Source organism: Rhodnius prolixus, unplaced genomic scaffold (genome assembly GCF_049639745.1).
Source record: "Rhodnius prolixus isolate KJV_2025 unplaced genomic scaffold, Rpr scaffold_6, whole genome shotgun sequence".
NCBI lineage: Eukaryota > Metazoa > Arthropoda > Insecta > Hemiptera > Reduviidae > Rhodnius > Rhodnius prolixus.
In genome coordinates, this window is record NW_027411634.1 from 19,636,911 (window position 1) to 19,663,804 (window position 26,894).

The following is a 26,894-nucleotide window of genomic DNA, read 5'->3' on the forward strand; positions in this document are numbered from 1 at the left end:
ACGAATGCTTGTTGGCCAATGTAGTAAGGTTAATTCATCAGTACTAAATATTACACACTATCCGTGGAATTGAACACATTCAACCCAGATCTAATAGATTTCAGGAAAAAAGGTGCCTAAAATGTGCAAAAACAGCATTTTCAGAAAATGATCTTGTTCTTAATGTTGTTATTACATTTATTATAAACCATGCAGCGGCCATCCGCGCAAACCGATATTCATGAATGAGGTGTCATTCGGTTCGGAATGTTATGTAGATGAGCCCTTTGGGTATCTTGATGATGAACTAGAGAAGAGTTACCCCCTTGTATGTAACGCCCACTTCTAAATTATTATTCCTAATAACATTATTAATATCTTTATTGATAAAATCTAGCAGGATGAAAGAGATAGGGCTCGCCTATGTCATATTAAAAAGACGTTCTGCCCTTACACCACATAAAGGTAAGTAAAGCAATCGTATCAAATTATCGACGAGAGTACCGATTTTCATGAATGTCGATACAAAAGGTTAAGTTAGAGAGGTTTTAAAATTCATTCAAATTTCAAACGTTTAAATTTCTATTCGTATTCATCCGATTTCAATGAATTCTTTATCAAATTGTAGAGAAAAGTAAGCACTATATCTAGCAGAAATCACTGTGTTCCAGTTATAAGAGTTAATGAGATATCGAAGGGTAAATTTTAGATCTTTTCAAATCGATACAAATTTCAAACGTTACTATCTTATTTCCTATTGTCATGATTTTAATGAATTCTTCACGTAATTGTAGAGAATAGTTAGCTCTATCTCTGGTATAAATAGCAGTATTCTATTGGTAATACGCAATGAGATATGGTAGGTTAAATTTTTGATGTTTTTGATTACGCTTTCTAACTCGTTCAAATTTCAAACGTTTATATCTCTTTTCGTATTCATCTGATTTCAATGAATTCTTTATCAAATTATAGAGAAAAGTAAGCACTATATCTGGCAGAAATTACAGTGTTCCAGTTATAAGAGTTAATGAGATATCGAAGGGTAAATTTTAGATCTTTTCAAATCGATACAAATTTCAAACGTTACTATCTTATTTCCTATTGTCATGATTTTAATGAATTCTTCACGTAATTGTAGAGAATAGTTAGCTCTATCTCTGGTATAAATAGCAGTATTCTATTGGTAATACGCAATGAGATATGGTAGGTTAAATTTTTGATGTTTTTGATTACGCTTTCTAACTCGTTCAAATTTCAAACGTTTATATCTCTTTTCGTATTCATCTGATTTCAATGAATTCTTTATCAAATTATAGAGAAAAGTAAGCACTATATCTGGCAGAAATTACAGTGTTCCAGTTATAAGAGTTAATGAGATATAGAAGGTTAAATTTTAGATCTTTTTAAATAAATACAAATTTCAAACGTTTATCCTTAACAAAAACTTACAGTTTAAAAAGTTAAGTATAAGGGTTGATTAAACGCCAAAAGGTACACAAATCAGCAGTTCCCAACATTTCATTAATACTTCATTGATATAATTTAAGTAATTTTACTGCATTAACTTTTCCTTCACATTTTTTAGAATTTATTAGATGTCACAGACCCTTATGCTGGCCATTTTCGTCTACAAAATATTTACTCAAGTAGCACACCATTTAACTTAGATTGACTGTAATATCTATTTATCTATAATAATCAAACTATTAATCACAGGTGAAAAAGAAAACGTTATAAAAAATATAAAAAAAATAAGAGGCTAAAAAATTCATAAACTTTTTTTACATCAATGATTTTATGCATTTATTTTTATTTTTAAATAAAAATCATTGGTTTAAGTTCATTCTTCGATTAAAGTAATTGTTATTTTATGTTGTAGTCAAACGTTTGTAATAATAAGTAATAAATAATCTGGCTTTATCGCAAATAATATAGTTTTCTTCAATTACATTCTCAATCTAGGTGTTCTTCCCACAATGTTATATATATGTAATATAAAATAAAGAAAATAAAGATATGCATATTTTTAGGACAGCTAATTATTCCAGTATTTTACCATAAGTAAAATTAGGGGGACTAAATTAAATTACAATTGAGAAATGAGTAAATATTGTTGAATAATCTACTTGTTATTAAATGTATGTTATTTGTGCTCACGAATATTTCGGTAAGACGAATTTAAGACTGAAATATTGTTTTGAATCCTCCGTGATTGAAATTTAAAAAGTGGCCGACTCTAACTTTGTTTTTTTCTACTTTAACATGCATGTATATGTGACTACTCAGAATAATTCATCACTCATTTTATCATAATTATAATAAAAAAATATTATGAATGAACTGGCCAGCATAAGGGTCTGTGACATCTAATAAATTCTAAAAAATGTGAAGGAAAAGTTAATGCAGTAAAATTACTTAAATTATATCAATGAAGTATTAATGAAATGTTGGGAACTGCTGATTTGTGTACCTTTTGGCGTTTAATCTACCCTTATACTTAACTTTTTAAACTGTAAGTTTTTGTTAAGGAGATTTTTGTACCTTTTGGATAGATTTTCCTTTTTGTCTATTTGCAAAGTTACGTCTGCTTTACAGATTTTTTAAAATTTGGAATAAGCTATTCTATCATTATAACCTGATAAGGTGTTAAATCGGAACCGTAACTACCACTGGAGAGATCTTTTTAAAGAATGATTATAGTTGCGGTCCCCAAACCATCCTCAATAACCATTTTTTTGAGAAAGCGTTTTGAATAAAATAGGAAGGTATTTGTACGTAAATATCAAAATTAAACTGCGATTTCAGTACTTCCTTTTAAGAGGAGCAAGAAAAATAAACTGCGATTACAGTACTTCTTCCTAAAAGGCAAAGATTTTGAATCGAACGACAATTCATTAATGTAAATAGGTTCACTCATTGATAATTTTAACGATTGCAGTACTTCCTCTTAGTAGGTGTAAGAGCATGATGGCACTTCACAGCCACGTAGAGGAGCTTTAACCACTTATTTGAGCTAAATTTTATCAAAATCGGACTAAGCTTTGTAGAAATATTGGTAATAATAGTTTTAGAAAGGGCCTTATTTGGGTGGGGCGAACTCCCCTCCTTATGAGGCATAGCGTCGAGACTTTTAAAGTACAAATCTGTACAAAATTTCGATTCGAATGACACTTCATTCATGAAAATCGGTTCACGTGTCGATAATTTGAAACGATTGCTATACTTCCCCTTAACAAGTGTAAGAGCAGATCGTCGCTTTATTGTTAGGTAGGGGAGCCCTAACCCTATCATCCTACCAAATTTTATCAAAATCGGGCCAAGATTTACAGAGTAATTAGTAATAATAATTTTGGAGGGGGCCTTACATAAAGGGGGCTAACTCCTCTCTCATTCGATGTACAGGGCCGAGACCCCCAAAAGGCACATCTACATAAAATTCCGAATCGAATGACACCTCATTCATGAAAATCGGTTCACGCGTTTAGGCGCTACGTTGTTTACAAAAAAGGTAACAACAAGAACAACAAGAAGAAGAAGAAGAAGAAGAAGAATAAGAACAAGAACATTTTTTGAAAAAGCCGTTTTTGCTCATTTTCGGCAACTTTTTTCTCGAAACCTATTAGATCTGGGTGGTTGCAAAAAAATTACAGTTATAAAGGAGGGTTTGCCCTATATTATAAAGAAAATTTGGGAATTTTATCTTTTATAGAAAAATAGAAAAAAATTGTCAAAGTTGGGTGTTTTTCAACGATACACTTTTTCGTGCAGTTTTTGATGGTCAACCCTTATACAACTGTCCTACCGGACAGTTTTAATATCTCTATTTGTATTGATTAGAAATATAATGAATTCTTCACGTAATTGTAGAGAATAGTTAGCTCTATCTCTGGTATAAATAGCAGTATTCTATTGGTAATACGCAATGAGATATGGTAGGTTAAATTTTTGATATTTTTGATTACGCTTTCTAACTCGTTCAAATTTCAAACGTTTATATCTCTTTTCGTATTCATCTGATTTCAATGAATTCTTTATCAAATTATAGAGAAAAGTAAGCACTATATCTGGCAGAAATTACAGTGTTCCAGTTATAAGAGTTAATGAGATATAGAAGGTTAAATTTTAGATCTTTTTAAATAAATACAAATTTCAAACGTTTATATCTCTATTTGTATTGATTAGAAATATAATGAATTCTTCACGTAATTGTAGAGAATAGTTAGCTCTATCTCTGGTATAAATAGCAGTATTCTATTGGTAATACGCAATGAGATATGGTAGGTTAAATTTTTGATATTTTTGATTACGCTTTCTAACTCGTTCAAATTTCAAACGTTTATATCTCTTTTCGTATTCATCTGATTTCAATGAATTCTTTATCAAATTATAGAGAAAAGTAAGCACTATATCTGGCAGAAATTACAGTGTTCCAATTGTAAGAGTTAATGAGATATAGAAGGTTAAATTTTAGACCTTTTTAAATAAATACAAATTTCATACGTTTCTAACTCTTTTCTTATTTTCTTGATTTTAGTGAATTCTTCACGGAATTGTAGAGAATAGTTAGCTCTATCACTGGTATAAATAGCAATATTCTATTTGTAATACATAATAAGATATGGTAGGTTAAATTTTTGATATTTTCGATTACGCTTTCTAACTGGTTCAAATTTCAAACGTTTAAATCTCTTTTCGTATTCATCCGATTTCAATGAATTCTTTATCAAATTATAGAGAAAAGTAAGCACTATATCTGGCAGAAATTACAGTGTTCCAATTGTAAGAGTTAATTAGATATAGAAGGTTAAATTTTAGATCTTTTTAAATAAATACAAATTTCATACGTTTCTAACTCTTTTCTTATTTTCTTGATTTTAGTGAATTCTTCATGGAATTGTAGAGAATAGTTAGCTCTATCACTGGTATAAATAGCAATATTCTATTTGTAATACATAATAAGATATGGTAGGTTAAATTTTTGATATTTTCGATTACGCTTTCTAACTGGTTCAAATTTCAAACGTTTAAATCTCTTTTCGTATTCATCCGATTTCAATGAATTCTTTATCAAATTATAGAGAAAAGTAAGCACTATATCTGGCAGAAATTACAGTGTTCCAATTGTAAGAGTTAATGAGATATAGAAGGTTAAATTTTAGACCTTTTTAAATAAATACAAATTTCATACGTTTCTAACTCTTTTCTTATTTTCTTGATTTTAGTGAAATCTTCACGGAATAGTAGAGAATAGTTAGCTCTATCACTGGTATGTATAGCAATATGCTATTGCTAATACATAATAAGATATGGTAGGTTCAATTTTTGATATTTTCGATTACGCTTTCTAACTGGTTCAAATTTCAAACGTTTACATCTTTTTTCGTATTCATCCGATTTCAATGAATTCTTTATCAAATTATAGAGAAAAGTAAGCACTATATCTAGCAGAAATTACAGTGTTCCAATTGTAAGAGTTAATGAGATATAGAAGGTTAAATTTTTGACCTTTTTAAATAAATACAAATTTCATACGTTTCTAACTCTTTTCTTATTTTCTTGATTTTAGTGAATTCTTCACGGAATTGTAGAGAATAGTTAGCTCTATCACTGGTATAAATAGCAATATTCTATTTGTAATACATAATAAGATATGGTAGGTTAAATTTTTGATATTTTCGATTACGCTTTCTAACTGGTTCAAATTTCAAACGTTTAAATCTCTTTTCGTATTCATCCGATTTCAATGAATTCTTTATCAAATTATAGAGAAAAGTAAGCACTATATCTGGCAGAAATTACAGTGTTCCAATTGTAAGAGTTAATGAGATATAGAAGGTTAAATTTTAGACCTTTTTAAATAAATACAAATTTCATACGTTTCTAACTCTTTTCTTATTTTCTTGATTTTAGTGAATTCTTCACGGAATTGTAGAGAATAGTTAGCTCTATCACTGGTATAAATAGCAATATTCTATTTGTAATACATAATAAGATATGGTAGGTTAAATTTTTGATATTTTCGATTACGCTTTCTAACTGGTTCAAATTTCAAACGTTTAAATCTCTTTTCGTATTCATCCGATTTCAATGAATTCTTTATCAAATTATAGAGAAAAGTAAGCACTATATCTGGCAGAAATTACAGTGTTCCAATTGTAAGAGTTAATGAGATATAGAAGGTTAAATTTTAGACCTTTTTAAATAAATACAAATTTCATACGTTTCTAACTCTTTTCTTATTTTCTTGATTTTAGTGAATTCTTCACGGAATTGTAGAGAATAGTTAGCTCTATCACTGGTATAAATAGCAATATTCTATTTGTAATACATAATAAGATATGGTAGGTTAAATTTTTGATATTTTCGATTACGCTTTCTAACTGGTTCAAATTTCAAACGTTTAAATCTCTTTTCGTATTCATCCGATTTCAATGAATTCTTTATCAAATTATAGAGAAAAGTAAGCACTATATCTGGTAGAAATTACAGTGTTCCAGTTATAAGAGTTACAGAGATATAGAAGGTTAAATTTTAGATCTTTTCAAATAAATACAAATTTCATACGTTTATATCTCGTTTCCTATTGTCTTGATTTTAATGAATTCTTCACGTAATTGTAGACAATAGTTAGCTCTATCACTGGTATAAATAGCAATATTCTATTTGTAATACATAATAAGATATGGTAGGTTAAATTTTTGATGTTTTCGATTACGCTTTCTAACTCGTTTAAATTTCAAACGTTTATACCTCGATTTGTATGGTTCCGATTTAAATTAACTAATTAGCTAATTTTAGAAAGAAGTTTGTTGAATACCTGGTATTAATTGCCATATCTTAGTTAACGAGATATTGATGGTTAAATCAGGTAGGTTTATAAATTTGTTTAAATTTTAAACCTTTGTCACTCTCTTCATATTTTTCAGATTTTATTCAATTGAGTTATTATATAGTGCGTATTTATTTATGAAGTTGTAATTTAATTTTTTTGGTTATTGTAAAAAACAAGTTATTATTGATAAAGTGAGCAACGTTAGGGTCTGTGACATTAATTAAAATTAAACATCGTAAAATTACTCATATAATATCAATGTAGTATTAATGAAATGTACTTGTGGATTTTTTTGTACCTTTTTAGCGTTTTATTAACTGTTATACTAAACTTTTTAAACTGTAAGGTTTTTGTCACAAGTAAGAGCTGCGGTACATACTGACTCAACACTTGGGCAGTATTTTACGATTAGTAATATTAACTCGGTCGGAAATTATTAGTCAGTATATTCAATAACTTTATTTGAAATGTTTTTGTTATATTGTCACTCCCTTGCATTAATATGGGACAATATTATTTTCACCAGTCTACTCTCTGAATCCGAGCATTATATGTATATAGTGAAGTAAATAGCGATGTCACAGCAAATAATTTAACTTATATTTTATTTGATATTTTAACATATTTCATATTATTTTAGTGCAATATTTTTTTTCATAATGTTATTATAACAACTGTGCCCTTTATTGGTTTTAAAAAATAGTTGTAGACATATTTCTATGTGTATGTCTATTTTCTGAAGGAGTTCTTGAAAATAGATTAAGGAAAAACCATATTTTTATTATTGACTCCATTAAATGAAGGTAATTTAGGAATTAAATCGATAATTTATGCATTTGTATATTTAATGAAGTAAGCATTTATTGGCCATATTTTATTCAAAAATTTTTAATAAATTAGGCATCAATATTCATGCAGAATAACCTTTCTTCTACTTTCATAGTTCTAGTGACATAATTAATAATATGATTTCTCCCAGCGGAAATGATTATCCCTGTTTTATAAATATTTTTAATTGTAATTTGTAGAAACCTCTTGCAGGAAATTGACAGACAATTCTTCTAAGTATCTTTGAGTCCCTACAGGCATCCCAGCCTAGTAAATGTTTTTGTAAGAATTATTACTTGCAAACTATTTTAAAAGCAAAGGAATATATTCTACCACGGAATTTTTGCTAATCCGTTACAAACTGCACACATTTTCCCCAAAAATACTCGGAATGTCATCTAGAAAAAAATTAAATTTAATTAGATCAAGTAGTCAATAACAAGTAAACACTGTCCGGAGCCAGCAGTGCATTGAAAAAAGCTCCAGGCACCAATGAGCTTACGAGGGTCGTTTGAAAAGTCCGTGCAAAAATAAAAACTACTTAATTCTTTGGGGTAAACCTTTTTTATTTTTCAACATAGTCTCCTTTTAGGCTTATACACTTCGTCCAACGCTGCTCTAGTTTGTTGATCCCTTCCGAATAATAGGATTTGTCCAAGTCTGAAAAATAGCCATTCGTTTCTGCAATCACCTCCTCGTTTGAATAAAATCTTTTTCCCGCCAGCCATTTCTTCATATTGGGGAAGAAATAGTAGTCCAAGGGAGCCAAGTCTGGAGAATAGGGGGGATGTGAAACGAGTTGGAACCCTATTTCCATTAATTTTGCGACCACAACTGCTGAGGTGTGAGCTGGTGCGTTGTCGTGATGGAAAAGGATTTTTTTGTGGGCCAATCGTGGGCGTTTTTCTTGCAACTCGGTTTTCAAACGGTCCAATAACGATGAATAATATGCACCTGTAATAGTTTTACCCTTTTCCAGATAGTCGATGAGGATTATTCCTTGCGAATCCCAAAAGACAGTCGCCATAATCTTTCTGGCCGAGGGAACGGTCTTCGCCTTTTTTTGGCGCAGATTCACCCTTGGTAACCCATTGTTTAGATTGTTCTTTGGTCTCAGGAGTGTAGTGATGTATCCATGTTTCATCCACAGTGACGAAACTACACTTAAAGTCCTGCGGATTCTTCTGGAACAGCTGCAAACCGTCCTTGCAACACTTCACACGATTTCGTTTTTGGTCAAGCGTGAGCAATCGCGGCACCCATCTTGCGGATAGCTTTGTCATGTCCAAATGTTGATGCAAAATATTATGAACCCGTTCATTCGAGATGCCCACAGCACTAGCAATCTCACGCACTTTCCACTCTTCTGTCATCCATCACCATATCATGGATTTTATCAATGATTTCTGGAGTAGTAACCTCAACAGGGCGTCCAGAACGTTCAGCGTCACTTGTGCCCATATGGCCACTCGGAAAATTTTGAAACCACTTATAAACTGTTCTAATCGAAGGTGCAGAGTCACCATAATGTTTATCAAGCTTCTCTTTAGTCTCCTGAGGCGTTTTACCTTATATAAAGTAGTGTTTAATCAACACACGAAATTATTTTTCGTCCATTTTTTGAAAATCACTCGACTTCCTCGATTCAAACGAATGCCAAACACAAAGAAATAGACCGATCTGGCTGAAACTTGGTGTATGTCCTTCCAAGAGATGCTACTAACTAAACATAACCTCGATATGCGCCAGTGGTGCTATCTCTCTGACTTTGCACGGACTTTTCAAACGACCCTCGTAGATATTAATGCGCCCTGATTAAATAATAATAATAATATAATCAACAGTCTATAACCTTTGACTGCATCTTTCTGTCACATTAAGTAATTCATGTGACAATTTTTATTCTCTAATTTTGAGTACATCATCAATTCGTTCCTTGTTTTGATTAGATGATAACACTTGTACCATACCATGGAAAGAACGTTAGAATTAATAATCTACCCAAAATTGCGGATAAATAAATCAGCACTAGTGGTGATTCCATTAAAAGGCGAGACCTAAAAAGAATTATAATTTTAAATTTTCACAGAAGAAACCATTTCCCTAAATTAATGCAATAAACATTATAATATTAATTTGGTTACCTAATAAATATATTTCGCATGTTCATGAACAAAAGAAACAATTGTGCAGCCGTAGAGAATAGATTATATCTAAATATTGCAGAATAAGGAATATATTAATACAAGTTGTTAGAGTAAAGTAAAAACCTGTCTTTTTGTATAATTTTTAATGAAAATTTTTATGGCGTCATTATTTCTATAGAAGAGTTTATTTTTTCTAGAGTTAGTTGATTTTTTTTTTCGTTTATCCAAAAAACTAAGCAAAATTGTCAATTGTTATTAAAATATTTGCTCTTTCTACACAGAGATGTTAAAATAAAGATTGTTAAGCAAGGGTACGGCGATTATAATTTCAATAAATTATAGTTGCTTTATCCAATTGTTAAATTTAGTGCTTGATTTCAATAAAATTCAGCGAATAATTAAAATTTTTCAACATAATTTGTGGAAGAAAGAGTTTTTAAAAGAATAATTATCCGCTAATATCTCTTCCATGACTTCTCCTACAGAATATCTAATTTTAATTTTGAATTCATCTTTAGAAATCTCGCTAATAGTTATACATGATAAGTAATAAATAGTTATAGACAATCAATCGTCTTCCTTCTCACATCCAAGAGTGAACAGAGGCCTTATTTTCACTGATAATTAATAGATAAACAAAATAAGTTTTTAATGGTAATGTTTCAAGAAATCAATTCATCAAACAAATTTTAAACCTTGTACAAATCAACCGAGTAATTATACAGCTAAGTAAAAAAGTAAGGATGATGTCTCTAATTTGTATTACCTAATAGCAATGGAGAAACTATGTAAAATGAGCTAATGGTTGAAATAATCTGAACTATTTGTGTAAAAAGGTTGAGGTTATGGTAGTGTTATAGTTATGGTGGGCAATTGAAATGAAATGGTGTAAAACGTGTTGTTTAAAGTTCAACTTTTATTCTAAAATGTAGACCCTTCATTCTACCACCAACTTGATTCAGCATATTCATCTGTTGGAGGATATTTTTTCTGGTTGATATTGATCATTGGTTCAGAACATTGGTTCTGCTTTTATCAGAATATTGGGTAATAGTTTATCAAGAAACATTATTTATTTTGCGAGTAACTTGATGGACTAATATCGGGCTTAGGTGAGTAGCTATTAGTGAACTTTACTGTACAACTGAATAACTCGCCAGCATATACAAAAGCAGTTGTGAGAATCGATGTTGGGCACTCATGCGAAACCTAACAGCCAGTAAGTTAGAAATAATATATATCCTAAACTTATTTGAAGCTGCTCTAACTGAAATGTTTGGGTAGCTAAATAAATCTTCTTATCAGGAAACAAGCTAGTGCCTCACATCTGTGACTGCAAAAGAATTTACATTACTTTTATGGTAAAGACCCTGTGCTGATTGCGAGGAGATGTCCAACTTTGGCATTAAAAGCCAAAGAATGTCTTTACATCAACTCTGGTCGAATCATCCACTGTTCTATCTATCCGAAGCTCTAAAAGGGCTAATTGAAATAAATGTCAGTTTTAATATTTCTGAACTTGAATACTACAGAAGTCTTCATAAAAAAACAATTAGAAAAAATACGAATACAGAGGAATTTAGATGTCATTTTTCGACATTGCGATTCTAGAAATCACAAGTGACCTGAAGTATGTGAGAAATTATAAGTTTTCTAAAATCATTGAATATTAAACATTTAATCATTAAAAAAAATAAATAAATAATTATAAATAGTCTAATGGGCTAGTTACTTTTGTTTTGTGTTGTAAGTAAAATTTATGTTAACCTGTTATATTTAGGATGTTTTTTGTTTTGTCTTCTTGTGCCAAATTCATTTGCAAGCAAAAGGTTTTACGATAAATATATTTTTAAACCTATTTATTTTTAGCTTGAGAAAATTTGTTTAAACCTTAAAAAGTTTCATGCTTAGAGAAGGTGAGTTCTGGGAGCTTTAGAAATGGTGTATTGGCCCTGCACTGAACCCCAAACCTGAAGATTCATAATAACTTTCTTGGTCTATTTCCTATTTTATCTGTTCAGCATGGGAGCCCCTTCAAAGTAATTAAACATGCTGAAACAGTTCTAGAATTCATCACAGGGCGCAAGCCATCACGGTCCATGCGATTGTAAGGTGAAGGTATTTTCGTGGATAATATCATTTTTTTTTACAATCAAAATGCCAGAAAGTGAACATAGAACTAAAATAGCTGTGTACTTTTACAGAAAAATGAAACAATGATAATAAAAAAAAATTCAAGGTCTTTGAAACGGTCTTTACATTTTTTCACCTTGAATTATCATACTGCAAACATGTTAAGTATTTAGTTTAATGCAAAATGTAAACTCTTAATAATATACTTAGAACATAAAAAGTATAAAAGAGAAGGGGCAGTTAATTTCATTTTGTACATGGGCTTTTTTTAGAAGTGTTTATAATACTTAGATAAATAAATAAAAAAAAGAATCTATATTTAATTTCCACGTTTATTTGTAATTTATTTTAAAAGTGAAATTTCGAGCAACTAAAAAACACCTATTTGTAATGGTCTAATGAAGTTAATTTAAAAATAAGCTGATAAGGTATCTTAGCTAGTTTTAATGGAGGGAGTTGTGACGTCAGCTACCCAGAGTGCCTCACGATGCTACCGAAACACAACCGTACCATACCATTCATTGTGTTGGTTGCTATAGAGCTTTGTGTTGCTGAGTCACGGTCTTTTGTTTTGAATTTATTAATAATATATACCAGTGTTTTATTTATTAAAAATTAATAAAGCCACGGGTAAAGTTCTCTTTGCGAGACCTACAAAAATAAATTTTGTGAATATAATACAATTGTTATTTTCTAGATTAAAACTAAATTATTTCATTAAGTGGTGTGTGTTGTTTTAAAATAAGTGTTAACTGATAAGTTTGGATTAAATAATAAGAGATAATAAAAATTGAAACACATTTCATTCAATTTGTTCAACTTTTACTTAAATATGTTTGTCGTGTTTAAAATGTGGTTAAAATGACAAGTGTCTTGTTTCTTTTAATCTACAATAGTCATTCATCAGGAATTTTTTGGGTGAGTTTTATTCCACTATTTAAAAATACATGTTTATAAAATGCAACATATCCATTTAGTTGTAATTCGTACTAATTTTTAAATAAAATGCTATTTTAAATAATAATTTAACAGCTTCTGCCGTTATTTTTGATATGCTATCACAAGCTAGGGAAGGTTACTTTTGGTAAGGTTTGCTCATGGTCTTTGGTTTCAATTGTCTTGCACAAATACCTAATGATTTTTTTTTTTAAAAAGTATGGGTTTTTATTGATTGAAACTTGTATTCATACAGCTTTTGATTAATTACTATGTGTGTAAAGTTATTTAACCTTAAAAAAACTTATATTTAAATCATTTATCATTTAAAACATAACACGGTTTTACTTAACTTTGTTGATTTTGATTAGGGTTGCGCATTTTCTATAGTTTTCTTTATCTGAAGAAGGATGGTTTATTGCCATTGTTTATGGCTCTGTATAGAACATAAAAAAGCTTTTATTTTAATTTTTAAATGGTATTGAAAGTGTAGGAAATAGAAAAGTGAAAATTGTATAGGTCTCTGAATTAGTTTTGAGATTTTATTTTTCTTTACCTCTTGCAAGGAAGTATTGCTATCGTTCAGTTTTCTTTTAGTTTCGTCTAGGTACTCAAACTATAAAAAACTTCTTTTTTTTATTTAATTCTTTACATTGATTTTAACGAGATGTTCCCTTCAAAAACCTTTTACTTCTGAGAACCTTATATTAAAGCCATTTGTTTAAGCCAATTTTGTTACTCAGTGTATAAGCTATAGATTTACAAAATATCTTGTAGTACGAAGTTTTCCCATAGAAATCAGAATTTTCTAAAAATAAAAAAAACTTTTAATCAAAATGTTAGCTTACATACGCCCTTATAAAAGTGTAGTGCCTAACAGTATTAATTTCAAGTTCAGTTGAATCTATTTATGCAATAAATTACTAGTGTAAAGAAAATGATTTGAGCTATTTTTAAGAAACTCCTAATGAAGCTGAAAAATAAATTTAGTCAAGCGTAAGTTGACCGATTTTGACTGAAACCATTTAGTCACTTTTCTGCTCTCATTGTTGATCATTTTTCTGCAAAAGTTCAGAGTAATTTTTGTTTTGGTTCACTTTCTGGCATTTTGGTTATAACATAAAGATATTCCTCTTTAAAAATAACTTTACCTTATAAAATGGCATGAGGCTTGCATGCCATGGTGAACCCAAGAACTGTTTCATTTTAATTTCTAGAAGGGGCACCTATGCTGAACTGATCATATGATGTAGTTAGATCAATAAACCATTTGAAGTTCATTTTAGGAGTTCAGCAGTAGGGCCATTAGCCCCTACTTCCTGAGACGATCTGATTGTTCTGACTCAATCAGATTGGTGCGCTGTTGATCGTTTAGATAACGAATTATATAAGCAGTAAGAGCGATACTGTTGTTTGGAGTAAAGTGATGTTAACCGAAGGGTTTTTTTGATTGCGGAACTTGTAGTCGATTGTGACTTAATTGAATTTTCTCTTCGATTGTTCTTTTTGTACCCATTAAAAGAACCAATTTAGATTCATTAGAACCCGAAATGGCTATTTTCAGAAATAAATTAGCTGACTAAGAGTCAAATTCATTTATACATATTCCAAGTAGAGTTTGGTTCTTCATACATCTTATAAAACACTGTTGGTTTCAGTCTTCTTAAAGCTGTAGGCTCGCCAAGGTGGGTTCATTAGATGTCGATGGCTGTGTGTGGAGGATTGATGAAGAAGTTGTCTTCTTCGTTTGTTGGTCACATGAAACGTGAATGGCTAGAAATGTTGTGTTCCCTAAATAATTTCTAATTCATAGAACATTATTTTTGTAGTCTTTTTACGTCAGTGTGTTACGCTAGCTGTAATCCAGACTGGACAGGCGTATGTTGAATTAGGATTTGAGCGATGTTAATTAGTGGGTTCAATTGTTTCAGTCGAGTGTGTACGCTTGTTGCAGTTTTTGTGTTGATTATAAATTAATTTTATTTCCTAACATTTTTTGTGGATTAATTTTATTAAGTTATTTGCAGAATTATTTCTTTAGTCGTGATTTTTGTCACAAATTGTTTACAAAGAACATTGCAATAGTTGTCACTTCTTTTACACACTCAGTGTACACAATTCTAGGCCTTGGTGTTTATATCCAAAATTGCGTTTTAGTATAAATCTTTCTCAATTTAGTCGCTAAACATTATATACTTAGACGCTTGTGACCTGTTTTCGCAATATGCATCACAGATAAAACTTATGTACAAACCCAAAAAAAAATTATATAGTGTTCTTCGGGAAGGTCCCCTCCAAACTTAAAGATAGATCCTCGAGTTAATTTTGGCATTGCTCCAGTCTATAAAATAGTACTACTCGAAAGCTGGATACGGTGACTCTATTTGACCTTTTGTCATGTGATACGAGATATGTTTATTTGGTAGCCCTTATTGCGAATAAATGTAGGACATTATTGGATATTTATAGTCATTTTTCAAGTTTCACAATAAAACGTACTTTACTTCTTAATTTTAAATATTTTTTCCCACCATTTATAAAACTCATTAAATAATTTTAAATTTCTTTATTATTTGTCTTAATATTAGCTGAAGAGTGTTCTATTCAGAGATAAACTCTGTAATCGTTTGCTAAATTAACCTAATTACCATTTTACAAAATAATGCAAAATGTTACTTACTCAATGCTTCATTCCATTTGGCTTTTATTGTTGCCTGATTTCTTGAAATATTCATTTTAAATTGGTGAGGATTCATTTTCATTAAATGATTCATGTTTTCGGTCAAATAATTACGAAACACATTTCGAGTGTAAACTTAAAAATGTGAAAAAATTACTGTAGGAATTATATGCACTCTTGGAAAAGCATTGCAGTTAGGATTATGCTGCAGTATGTTAGAACAAATTCATTTTGATTTCTCAGCCTTTTTAACAAGTGTATGGAGTTATTAAAAAGTGTACTTTAGCCTTGAGCACTTCCCATAATCATTGTTATTGCTTTCCTCACAATTATGTAAAATAATTTTAACTGTATTTAATTTTTTATTTTTTACTATTCATGTTGCGTCAACATCTCACATCATTATTGGCCAGAGCTTAAACAGTGCTCTCTCGTTACAGTCAATACTGCCTAACAAAGGACAGTGAGCCTAAAAGAAGCTATTAGTAAGAGAAAAATCTAAGGGGCCAGCAGCTGGATTCGAACCCTAGATCTCCGCGTGGTAATCCAGTACGCTAATCAATCAGCTACTCCGTTCCCTTTTAACTGATGTTGTTTTTCTATATTAATGAAAAATGAATTAGAAAAAAAAATTCCCCATAAGGAAAGTGTGACATTAATAAAATCTAAATATAGATTTGGAATGAAATTTTCAGCTCTATATAGCCCTTTCTAATTCTTAATATAGTAATCCCTTAAGGTTCTAATATTATTTAGAGCTCTTAATTTGTATTATTGTTATTATTTTATTTATTTATTTATGGCGCGTCAGCATCTGAGGTTATTGGCGCCCGAAGCTTTTAACTGCATAGCTAATCCCTTCCCTTATTTTTATTATTATTTTTTTTTTTAATGATTTAAGGCGCGACAACATCTAAGGTTATTGGCGCCCGGAGCTTTTTTCAGTGCACTGCCGGCCTCCGGACAGTGTTCTCTCGTTACAGACAACACTGTCCATCACCGGACAGTGACCGACGTCTAGTAAACGGCGACTTCTGATGTCGGTAACGAACGCCATACTTCTATATGGGTGTGAAGTTTGGGCCGACGCTCTTAGAAAGGAAAAGTACCGGAAGCAGATGGCTTCGGTCCAAAGAAGAGGAGCATTAAGGATCGCCTGTTCCTATCGGACGGTATCGGAGCCTGTGGCACTAGTGGTGGCTGGAGTGATCCCTATTGATCTGATGGCCCAAGATCGTAAAATGGCTTACGATCTAAGGGAAGTCCTTGGAACATCGGAGGCGAAGGTAGTGGCCAGGGAACACTCAATTCGGTCCTGGAATGAGAGGTGGCGGACGGACACCCGAGGCAGATGGACTGCACGGCTAATTGGCAACCCTTCTGTGTGGGCCGGAAGAGAGCATGGCGAGGTCGACTACTACCTCACCCAGTTTCTTACGGGGCATGGGTACTTCAACTCGTACCTGTATAGGATGGGGAAAGTGGGAGACCCGTCATGCATCTTCGGAGACTCTGACCTCGATGACGCCCATCACACATTCTTTATGTGTGATAGATGGGTGCCGGAGAGGGAGAGATTGGAACAGGAGATCGGAAGAATTACGCCCGAGACCGTAGTGGGGATTATGCTCTCTCACACAGACTGCTGGGACCGGGTGGCGACCTTTGTGAAGGCAGTCTTGATAAGAAAGAAGCAGGAGCTGGATTTCCGTCTGCTCCGGTCGTTCCAGAGAGTTGAATAAAGGCCGGTGGGAGCTCATATGGGCTACTGTGAGGCACCACCCTGAAGTAATGCGTAAGTGGTTCCAGGGTGGGTTTCAATGCCTCTTGGGGAGGTGGGTTTTTTAGTGGGTGAGGGTCCCACATACCGTGGGCATTTCCCCACGACGATGCATTATGCATTTTTCCCCCTCCATCAAAAAAAAAAAAAAAAATTATTATTATTACTATTATTATTATTCTTTTTCATTAGTTTAATTTTTAATCATTATAACACAACATGCATTTCCTGCGGACGAATAACATCAAATTGAAAGTATAACATCTTTGTCAGAAGGACGTTGTAGTGTTCCTTGTCTGAAAGAGAATTAAATACTTGTGTTTTTTCAAACTCCAAGTTGCAGATGATTCATTTTGAGTTTTTATCGGTAGTCCTCATTTTGTGTACAAAAAAAAACGAAAATTCAAGATTGATATTCTGTTTAGGTATCAAAAAAGGCCCCTCCAATCAGGGACATTCCTATTTATGGATCATTAATTGTAAATAACGCTGCATTGCTCTTTGTTACAGGACAGACTACTGCTAAAATGCTTCGACTCAAAAAAGTGTACCGAGAAGAGTTGCTGCAGTTGGCAATTTTGTTGTCATTGCTGCGAACCGATCGGTTGCACACCCATCTTACGGCCACGCCAGCACTACCGGCCGTCGGCATGACCGCTAACGATGAATATTGGGAAGGAAGTGATACATGGTGGCGTAATGGCGAACCATTGCCTAGCGTTCATCCAAAGTCCATATATTGGCGTGATTTGGAAGAAGAACATGATATATTGTACTATTTAAATGGTGGACGTGCGGGCATCACGGGTATTGGTAATATTTGGCAGAGAAATGTTACCGCTTATGTTGGCCTTACTGCTGGGCCTTCTACGTCGAAGAACTCCACCACGTCAATAGCCGCTACTTCTTCGACATCTTCTACAACAGATAGTGGCGGTGCTGTAGGTGGGAGTGCAGCCATCAAACTACACGATTTCTCGTCTTCAACACAAGAAGATAATGATCTCACCCAAGAGGTTAGTCTTTTTAAAGAAATTTATTATTTGCTTTAATGGTGTTTGACCATAGTTATTGTTAGAATAGAGGTACAGAACAGAAAATTATTGCGGTTGTTAAATTATCGTTCACCACAGAAAAGTGAAGTATTGCGGTCGCCAACTCAATTAGGGCATCTTCTATCGACAATGCACTGTGCATTACAGCAATTATAGTTATATGCAGGGTGAACCAATAAGTAATGTCCATAGGCCTACTGTGTGTAGTACATCTAAAATGGTGTTCAATGACGTATTGGCCAACTTCATTTTCTCCACTGTTCTTGAGTGACGTCACTTTATTTTTTTTTTTAAGATCATTACTTTTTTCCAATAAAAATGTTATTACTCAGAAAGTTTTAGTCCGAATTCGATTCTGATGGCACGGTTAGAAAGGCAGATAAATTTCCTAAAAATTGACACCATTTCGAAGCATAAGTCATCCTCCAAACAGCCTCAATCTTCCTCCGAATGCTGGAAAAATAAAAGTAATCGAAATTTTTAAGAAAACTCATTCGGCACTTATGTGATCATTATCAGACCTAGGTGCTGGCCACTTTTTATAAAACTCTCCCAAAATTACCAAATAATTATTAAACCTTCTTGTTTGTAACACATGTAAAATTAATTTTTAGCCATTTTGTGTATGCTTGAAAACATCTAATGCTCTTAACATTTGATTTTTCTTAGAAAAATCACTCGGAAAACAACTTATTTCCCTGATATTAAGAAAAATACTAGCTTTACTGCCTTTGCAATATTTTCAGTAGAAAGGGGATGAAAAAATACATAAAAATGACCTATCGCGTGCTCTTCTTTCTCTTTGATAACAAGTTAAAAAATTGAAATATGATTAATAAATACCAGATTTTGAAATGGCCTAGCACCTTTAATTTTGAAGATATCGAATTGCGGTTTCCGGTTTCTTTCATAACTTTTTATACTCCTTAAAACTGTGTATATGAAAATGGGGGTCAACTGCAAACCCTTAATTTTGGTCGCGCGTTAGCCGCGTATGCGGGCAGGAATCTAAAATCAAGTCACATATTCTGAAACTAGAGGTGACTGGCAACAAATTTTTCCTCTACCATTCTTGCTCAGATCAACCGTTTAAGCATGAAATGCATTTCTTAAAATGAACACCCTGTATAACCGCTGGCTCCCCTGATCATTGTGAACTATAAATTTTCAGCTTTCTGTTATTTCCGGTGTGAATTTTAAGTCAACCATAAACGATATACTTTCCTAACCTAGTTAAAGGAAATGGACTATAGTTAATTAAGAATATAAGACGGATTAAACGGGAAATCAGAAAAAAAAGATGGATTTAAAATTACAAAAGGGAAATTCCGGCCGTTTATAGTGTTGGCCATTACCCAGAACTCCCCTCAAGAACCTTTAAAGATAGTGAATCGAGAACTGCATTCAGTTTAAAAGCATAGTGAATTAGAATTAAGGATTGGAAATTAGCCATATTAACATTATCTTTTGCCTTGAAAAAATAATTAACTTTAAATTTAATCGTCTTTTTTTATAACCTGCCGCAATTATAACCAAATAGCCGTGTATATGTCCATACAAATTATCGGTCGAAATAATTACCTTCCTTTTCGTATTATAAGCTCAGCAATAGATTGGTGCAACTAGGTTTGAATATTCAACTATTAATGAAATGATAGTTGATTTACTATTTTACTTGATACATCAGAACTACATTGTTGCCCAGCTATACACGTCGCTAATTAAGCCTATAATGGGGAGATTTTCAATTTACAAGGTTAACTTGTTATTGGATTAATTCTCGTCTCTAATAGCTTAACATAAATACCCTTTTAGGGAAGACTTATACGAGGGTCGTTTGAAAAGTCCGTGCAAAAATAAAAACTACTTAATTTTTGGGGGTAAACCTTTTTTATTTTTCAACATAGTCTCCTTTTAGGCTTATACACTTCGTCCAACGCTGCTCTAGTTTGTTGATCCCTCCCGAATAATAGGATTTGTCCAAGTCTGAAAAATAGCCATTCGTTTCTGCAATCACCTCCTCGTTTGAATAAAATCTTTTTCCCGCCAGCCATTTCTTCATATTAGGGAACAAATAGTAGTCCGAGGGAGCCAAGTCTGGAGAATAGGGGGGATGTGAAACGAGTTGGAACCCTATTTCCATTAATTTTGCGACCACAACTGCTGAGGTGTGAGCTGGTGCGTTGTCGTGATGGAAAAGGACTTTTTTGTGGGCCAATCGTGGGCGTTTTTCTTGCAGCTCGGTTTTCAAACGGTCCAATAACGATGAATAATATGCACCTGTAATAGTTTTACCCTTTTCCAGATAGTCAATGAGGATTATTCCTTGCGAATCCCAAAAGACAGTCGCCACAATCTTTCCGACCGAAGGAACGGTCTTCGCCTTTTTTGGCGCAGATTCCCCCTTGGTAACCCATTGTTTAGATTGTTCTTTGGTCTCAGGAGTGTAGTGATGTATCCATGTTTCATCCACAGTGACGAAACGACGCTTAAAGTCCTGCGGATTCTTCTGGAACAGCTGCAAACCGTCCTTGCAACACTTCACACGATTTCGTTTTTGGTCAAGCGTGAGCAATCGCGGCACCCATCTTGCGGATAGCTTTGTCATGTCCAAATGTTGATGCAAAATATTATGTACCCGTTCATTCGAGATGCCCACAGCACTAGCAATCTCACGCACCTTCACTCTTCTGTCATCCATCACCATATCATGGATTTTATCAATGATTTCTGGAGTAGTAACCTCAACAGGGCGTCCAGAACGTTCAGCGTCACTTGTGCCCATATGGCCACTCCGTAAATTTTGAAACCACTTATAAACTGTTCTAATCGAAGGTGCAGAGTCACCATAATGTTTATCAAGCTTCTCTTTAGTCTCCTGAGGCGTTTTGCCTTTCATATGTAGTGTTTAATCAACACACGAAATTCTTTTTCGTCCATTTTTTGAAAATCACTCGACTTCCTCGATTCAAACGAATGCCAAACACAAAGAAATAGACCGATCTGGCTGAAACTTGGTGTGTGTTCTTCCAAGAGATGCTACTAACTAAACATAACCTCGATACGCGCCAGTGGTGCTATCTCTCTGACTTTGCACGGACTTTTCAAACGACCCTCGTATCTGTTACAAAGGAGTTCATGTTCACTTTATAAACTTTGTAAAGCGTAAGATCTTAGTTTTAAAACTTGTTTTAAATAATTAAAAATTGCGTACATATTTTTCTCTTCAAAATTATTAATTAATTTACAAAGTTCTTCTTTAGGATTATTATATTTGTTTATACGGAGTGGGATTCTAAAACTTTCATAGACTGGGCAGCTGATAAACAATTAATGTTTCCGGCTCGTTCTTATTACACATTTGATTGCACAAAAATACATTATTGATTTTTAAATTTAATAACATAAGGGGCCACCCAATTTTATTTCAAAAAGAATTCTTATAACTTGAAAAGAAATAGATTTATCTAAATATTGTTGACCACCATTTTGTAATAAATTTTGAGATAAATATATTAAACATAATGTTATTTACTTTATTTAAATCAGTTAAGTGCAAATATTCCCTGTTTTATTACAGAAATATTAGGTTTGTGATATAAGCATTCTAATTCTAGGAATTTCTAATCCAATTATCATCTGTGTTTTCGTGTTTTAGAAAATACTCCATGAAAGACAATTTTAATCCAGTTAAATGTGCTGTTATATTTTCTCGTTTATCTTGAGACAGACTAACGTTATTACTGTAAATATTAACAACTTTACTGTATAATATTATTAATTAAAATAATTTTTATGAATTATAGGAAAAAAAAACGTTTCTACGATATTTCTGTGACGTATTTTTTAAAATAATCTAATTAAATAATAATTTTTATGTCCGCCATTATTGATTATTTTTCGATCTGTTGGGGTGGAGAGATTAAATAATAATAATAATAATAATTTATTTATTTGCTAGCGTGTGTTCATTTTGCATGCAGTATTATATTCTTAAATTGGCCTGTTTTTCTTTCAAGGCTTTCCTGTGTGTTCATTGTGCTGGGAATTATTAAAAAAAAAAAATTCTTATGGAAATTAAATTGTTTTTGTTCAGTGTTGCCAACTGCTTACCATGTAGATAAATGAAAAATTTGCTGTGGCAATAAATATTAATTATTATACACAATTATTCAAGTATAGTTTTCTTTTTTTCTGGAAAATAGAAAAACAGAACAAAAAAATAAGTTTTCAATGTTAACTTGTGTGTAGACAATGCTGTCGACCTCAGTTTACCCACGCAGATGATGACAGTACTGAGTCAGACACCAACTCTGCAGGTACTTATTTGTGGTATATCCTTTATTGGATTGTTGACCAGTAACTCGCCTTACTCTTAGAAAGAGCACTCTGAGAGATTGAAACTTTAAAATACTCTCGAGATAATTATAGTAGGGAATAGGGTACTCATTTTTTACTTACTCTTCCTTCTTAAGAAAGTATTAAGTTCGAGGACTGCTTTTCGAAAGTGAGAAGTATCATATTTTATAACAAATTGGTCCAGATTTATATTTTTTTTTTTTTAATTTATGCACCACATTACATAATATTACAAGCAGTTTATAAACTTTGATTAATTTGTATTATGTAATTTTTTCATTTAAGGCGAATCACCAGATATGGAACTATAAATATTTCCTAATAAGATAAAATTTAAAAGCCAGCAAGCTGGATTCGAACCTGCGAATTCCTGCATGGGAATTCAACACGCTAACCATTTAGCTAATCCGATCCGCTACGCCTCTTACTCGTATCTTAAACTTTAATATTTCTCCGAGTACTTAATTTTATTCTATTTTGCCCATTTTTAGACTTCATTTGCTTCCTAATTTCTTTTATTATTAAATTTAATTTATAATCAAATAATTAAAGTTTGTTAAGGAGCAATTATTTAGGGGAACCAATACAAATAATTGGAGGTTGGCCACCCTTTTTATAGAAGATAGAATTTTTGTTTTTGCTGTCTGTATTGTTACAGTTGTAACCTTCAGTAACCTTCCATTAGTACTAAAACTTTCTTTTTTTTTTTTAAATCTGTAAGATTATTGGGATTTTATTATTTTCTTTTTGTAATCCTGATATATAAATTCATAATTATTAAATTCAATTGTTCCTGAACGCATATGCCAGAGTTGTTTGAAACGTCGAAAAACAAAGTTTTCTCTTTTTATAAGCATTATAAATACTCTATTTTCTAAAAAACTACTTTTTCGGGTTTAAGGGAGCTCAAAAATCGTTTATGGTCCCTGAAAATTAAAAAAAAAAAAAAATAGACGTAGAAATACTATTTTTTACTTACTGAAGGTAAAAGTAGATACAGAATTAAACATTAAGCTCTACAGTGGCTAGTTGAATTGTATAGAAAAATAGAGTTAAATACTACAATGAACTATTATCACCTCAACCTAGATTCTATTAGTGTGTCCTTTGTCGGCATCTTTACTACTTCATTAATTGTCTTGCCTATGGCAGTTTCAGAACTTGATTTCAGCAAAAATTTTATTTTATTTTTTTATTTGGTATTTACATTGTAGCTCTATACCTTTGTGTGAAACAATTCATGAAAATTTGGTTTAAGGTAGGATAAGCTTTCTAATACTCAATATTATTGAACTTAATTACAATTTAACTTATCAATAATATTTTTTGGTAAAGTTCGGAATTGCTCTTTGTCCGGAGGTCAAAGGTCCTCTGTCCGGTGGCCGGCAGTGCACTGAAAAAAGCTCCAAGCGCTAATAACCTCAGCTGTTGATGCGCTAAAAAAAAAAAAAAAATAGTAATGTAGGGAAGGGATTAGCTATGTGGTTAGCATACTGGACTCCCACGCGAAGGTCCCGGGTTCGAATCCAGCTGCTGACCCTTAGATTTTCTCTTCCTAGGAGCTTCTTACAGACAACACTGTCCGGTGATGGACAGTGTTGTCTGTAACGAGAGAACACTGTCCGGAGGCCGGCAGTGCACTGAAAAAAAAGCTCCGGGCGCCAATAACCTTAGATGTTGACGCGCCTTAAATCATTAAATAAATAAAAAATAAACAATAATAAAATAAATAAATAAAAATAAATAAATTTGGAAGTAGAGTTAATTAAAGTAGAAATAATTAGAATTTTTGAAGAGACAAACTTCTTTTATTAAGCTTTTATGAAAATAATATTTATGGTGTTTATGAAGATTTCTTAATCATTAAATAAAATATTAAAAATAAAGGAAAAGAAATAAATAGAAAACATAATAAAAGAATCTTTAGCTTATTACCCGCATTGTGTGACGTCACCAATCAGTGAAGCCACTCTTAGTAGTTCCGGTCAAGGTAATCTCCTCAGTTTGTGTGCGTACGTATGTACATGTCATTGTTGTCAGCCCAATGTGAACTGTGGTAGGTAACCATTCTCAATAAACTGTTCACTTTGGTACTTAAAGAAATAGTTGAGATAAAGTGAACTGTCCTTTTTCAACAATCCTACAAGGTTACTTTATTTTTAAGCTTATAATAAATAAACTCTGTTTATATATTCTCTATTAATAACTAATAAAGTAAATTTGATTTATTTAAAATGGTTTGTTTTTAACGTTTTGTCGATTGGTAATAAGGTTACACATACTTTAAATAAAAAACGATAGGTTTTGACAATGTAATCTTGAAAATAATTTATTTAGTTTTCTCACGATAGAAGCGCTATCTAGAGGGAGTTTATTTTTATCTGCATCCACCATTAATATGCTACATATAATTATTAAGAAATACTCTAATATTCTATGAAATAAAGCTTTTTATTTATATAAATAAAACCATTTATTAGCACGATTGTTAGAATGACTTAATATTGGACCATACGTGTGAATATAAATAAAAATATGCTTTCATTGTTCAAAGAATTGCACGCTTTTTAATTTCCAAGGATTCGTCCTAAGGCTTACATTAATTAATTTATACAAATAGTTCGTAATTTCAACCATTTAGAAACATTCGAAAAAGCATGTGTTTAATTGTCTTTTTATTACCATTACTAACGTTTAAGTAATTTTACTGCATTAAATTTTAATTTATTTATTAATGGTGAACCTTGTGCTGGCCATTTTCATTTACAATATATCTCCTATTCCAACGAACTGGCATTCTACCGGACTGATCCACCAGCCCCCTCCCACAAAAGTACCCTTAATCGAATGAATTTAGAAAAACGTTTCAAATAAAAGTTTTAGAACTATTGGTGAGCTATAATTATACCAAGTTTGGAGAAAATCCGAGTAGCGGTTTTTCCAAAAATGGTTAAAAAATTGAAAAATCTATTCAGTAAAATGGTACTTCCGATGTGCCCATTTTGACCAAAAATTGACTGTCACTTCCTCTGGTGGCACTTAAATGAAATATCAAATTTGAAGTTTCTGTGTTTTCTCTGTCCCGAGATATAAACTCGCTACAGAGAAGTGAAGAATTCAATCAAAACTATGCCATCAAAGACCGAGGGGTTAGAGTACAGCAAATACCAGGAATTACTAGATCTCTAACCCATCCCAGCCTTAGCGCCATCTTTTTAACATCACTTCTCTTTCTCTTTTATCTCTAACAAGCCGAATACAATCGGTTTTATTCGACAATTTTCGGTTGAGTTGACCATGATTATTAACTTAAAAATTTAATTTTTATCATCTAATATTCAAACTCACGAGACTTTTTCTGTACTAATACATACTAATAATATTTTACTAATATACTAGAATTTTAGCCACGTAGTAGTTACCTTTAAATTACACAAAACATTCTAATGGAACTATTTTAGAAATATCTAATGAGCACACTCACACGACTTTCTTTCTCTAAAAAGTCGAACGTGATCGATTTTTGTCGGCTCAAGTGCCCAGGATTATTAACTTTTTTTACCAATTTAATTTTTAATATCCAATGAGCACACTCACACGAATTCCTCTTACCACTGCCAATGTGGTTGTGTTTCCCTGTAAAATTAAATAAGATAGATAAATTCTTAATTGAAGCTACTTTTCTTTAAATCCGTTGATAAATTCTCTAAATAAATTTACTTTTCTAAATTTCCAAGGTTATGTAAAAAAATTATTTAAAAAATGAGGAACAATATGTAAATTACAATTTATTTAGATAAAATTAAATGACTAGTCTAACGAAGGTAGACTAGGGAATTGATTAGAATACTGGAGTCTTAACCGCACAGCAGTTCTATTGATTCCATTTTCTCTCTGCAGTATGTTCGCTATTATTTTGGTATTTTACTTGTTATTTGTTTTTTGGATTTCAGTTAAATTTGTACCATTTAGTTGCATATGTTTCAATTTGTGGTAGAAACAGTAAACTGTTTTCTTATGGTCAAGTTCCTGGGTAATACTTTTTATTGAATCTTTTTACTTGAAATTTTTAGTACTTGTTGGCTTTTAGGGTGTAATGTGTGGCTGAATATGGCTGAACTGCAGACCGAAAGATCGAACCCTTGACTCCAAATCTGTTCTTGTG

At 32.1% G+C, this 26,894-nt stretch overlaps 1 protein-coding gene across 5 annotated transcripts in view; it reads left to right on the forward strand.

The window, feature by feature from the left end:
* Positions 1-10,971: 10,971 nt before the first annotated feature.
* The window catches only part of cnc (NFE2 like bZIP transcription factor cap-n-collar), a 312,953-nt gene continuing 297,030 nt past the window's right edge, over positions 10,972-26,894 (forward strand). For 4 of the 5 annotated variants that reach the window (XR_012462767.1, XM_074142259.1, XM_074142262.1 and 1 more), the window contains exons 1-2: positions 10,972-11,005; positions 17,826-18,331. Coding sequence is in view for 4 of the 5 variants with exons in the window: in XM_074142259.1 (XP_073998360.1) it covers positions 10,987-11,005; positions 17,826-18,331 (525 nt within the window). In the remaining variant the exon portion in view is untranslated. Of the gene's footprint in view, positions 11,006-12,423; positions 12,838-17,825; positions 18,332-26,894 lie in introns of those variants that run through there. The other variant, XM_074142261.1, reaches the window with a different exon arrangement.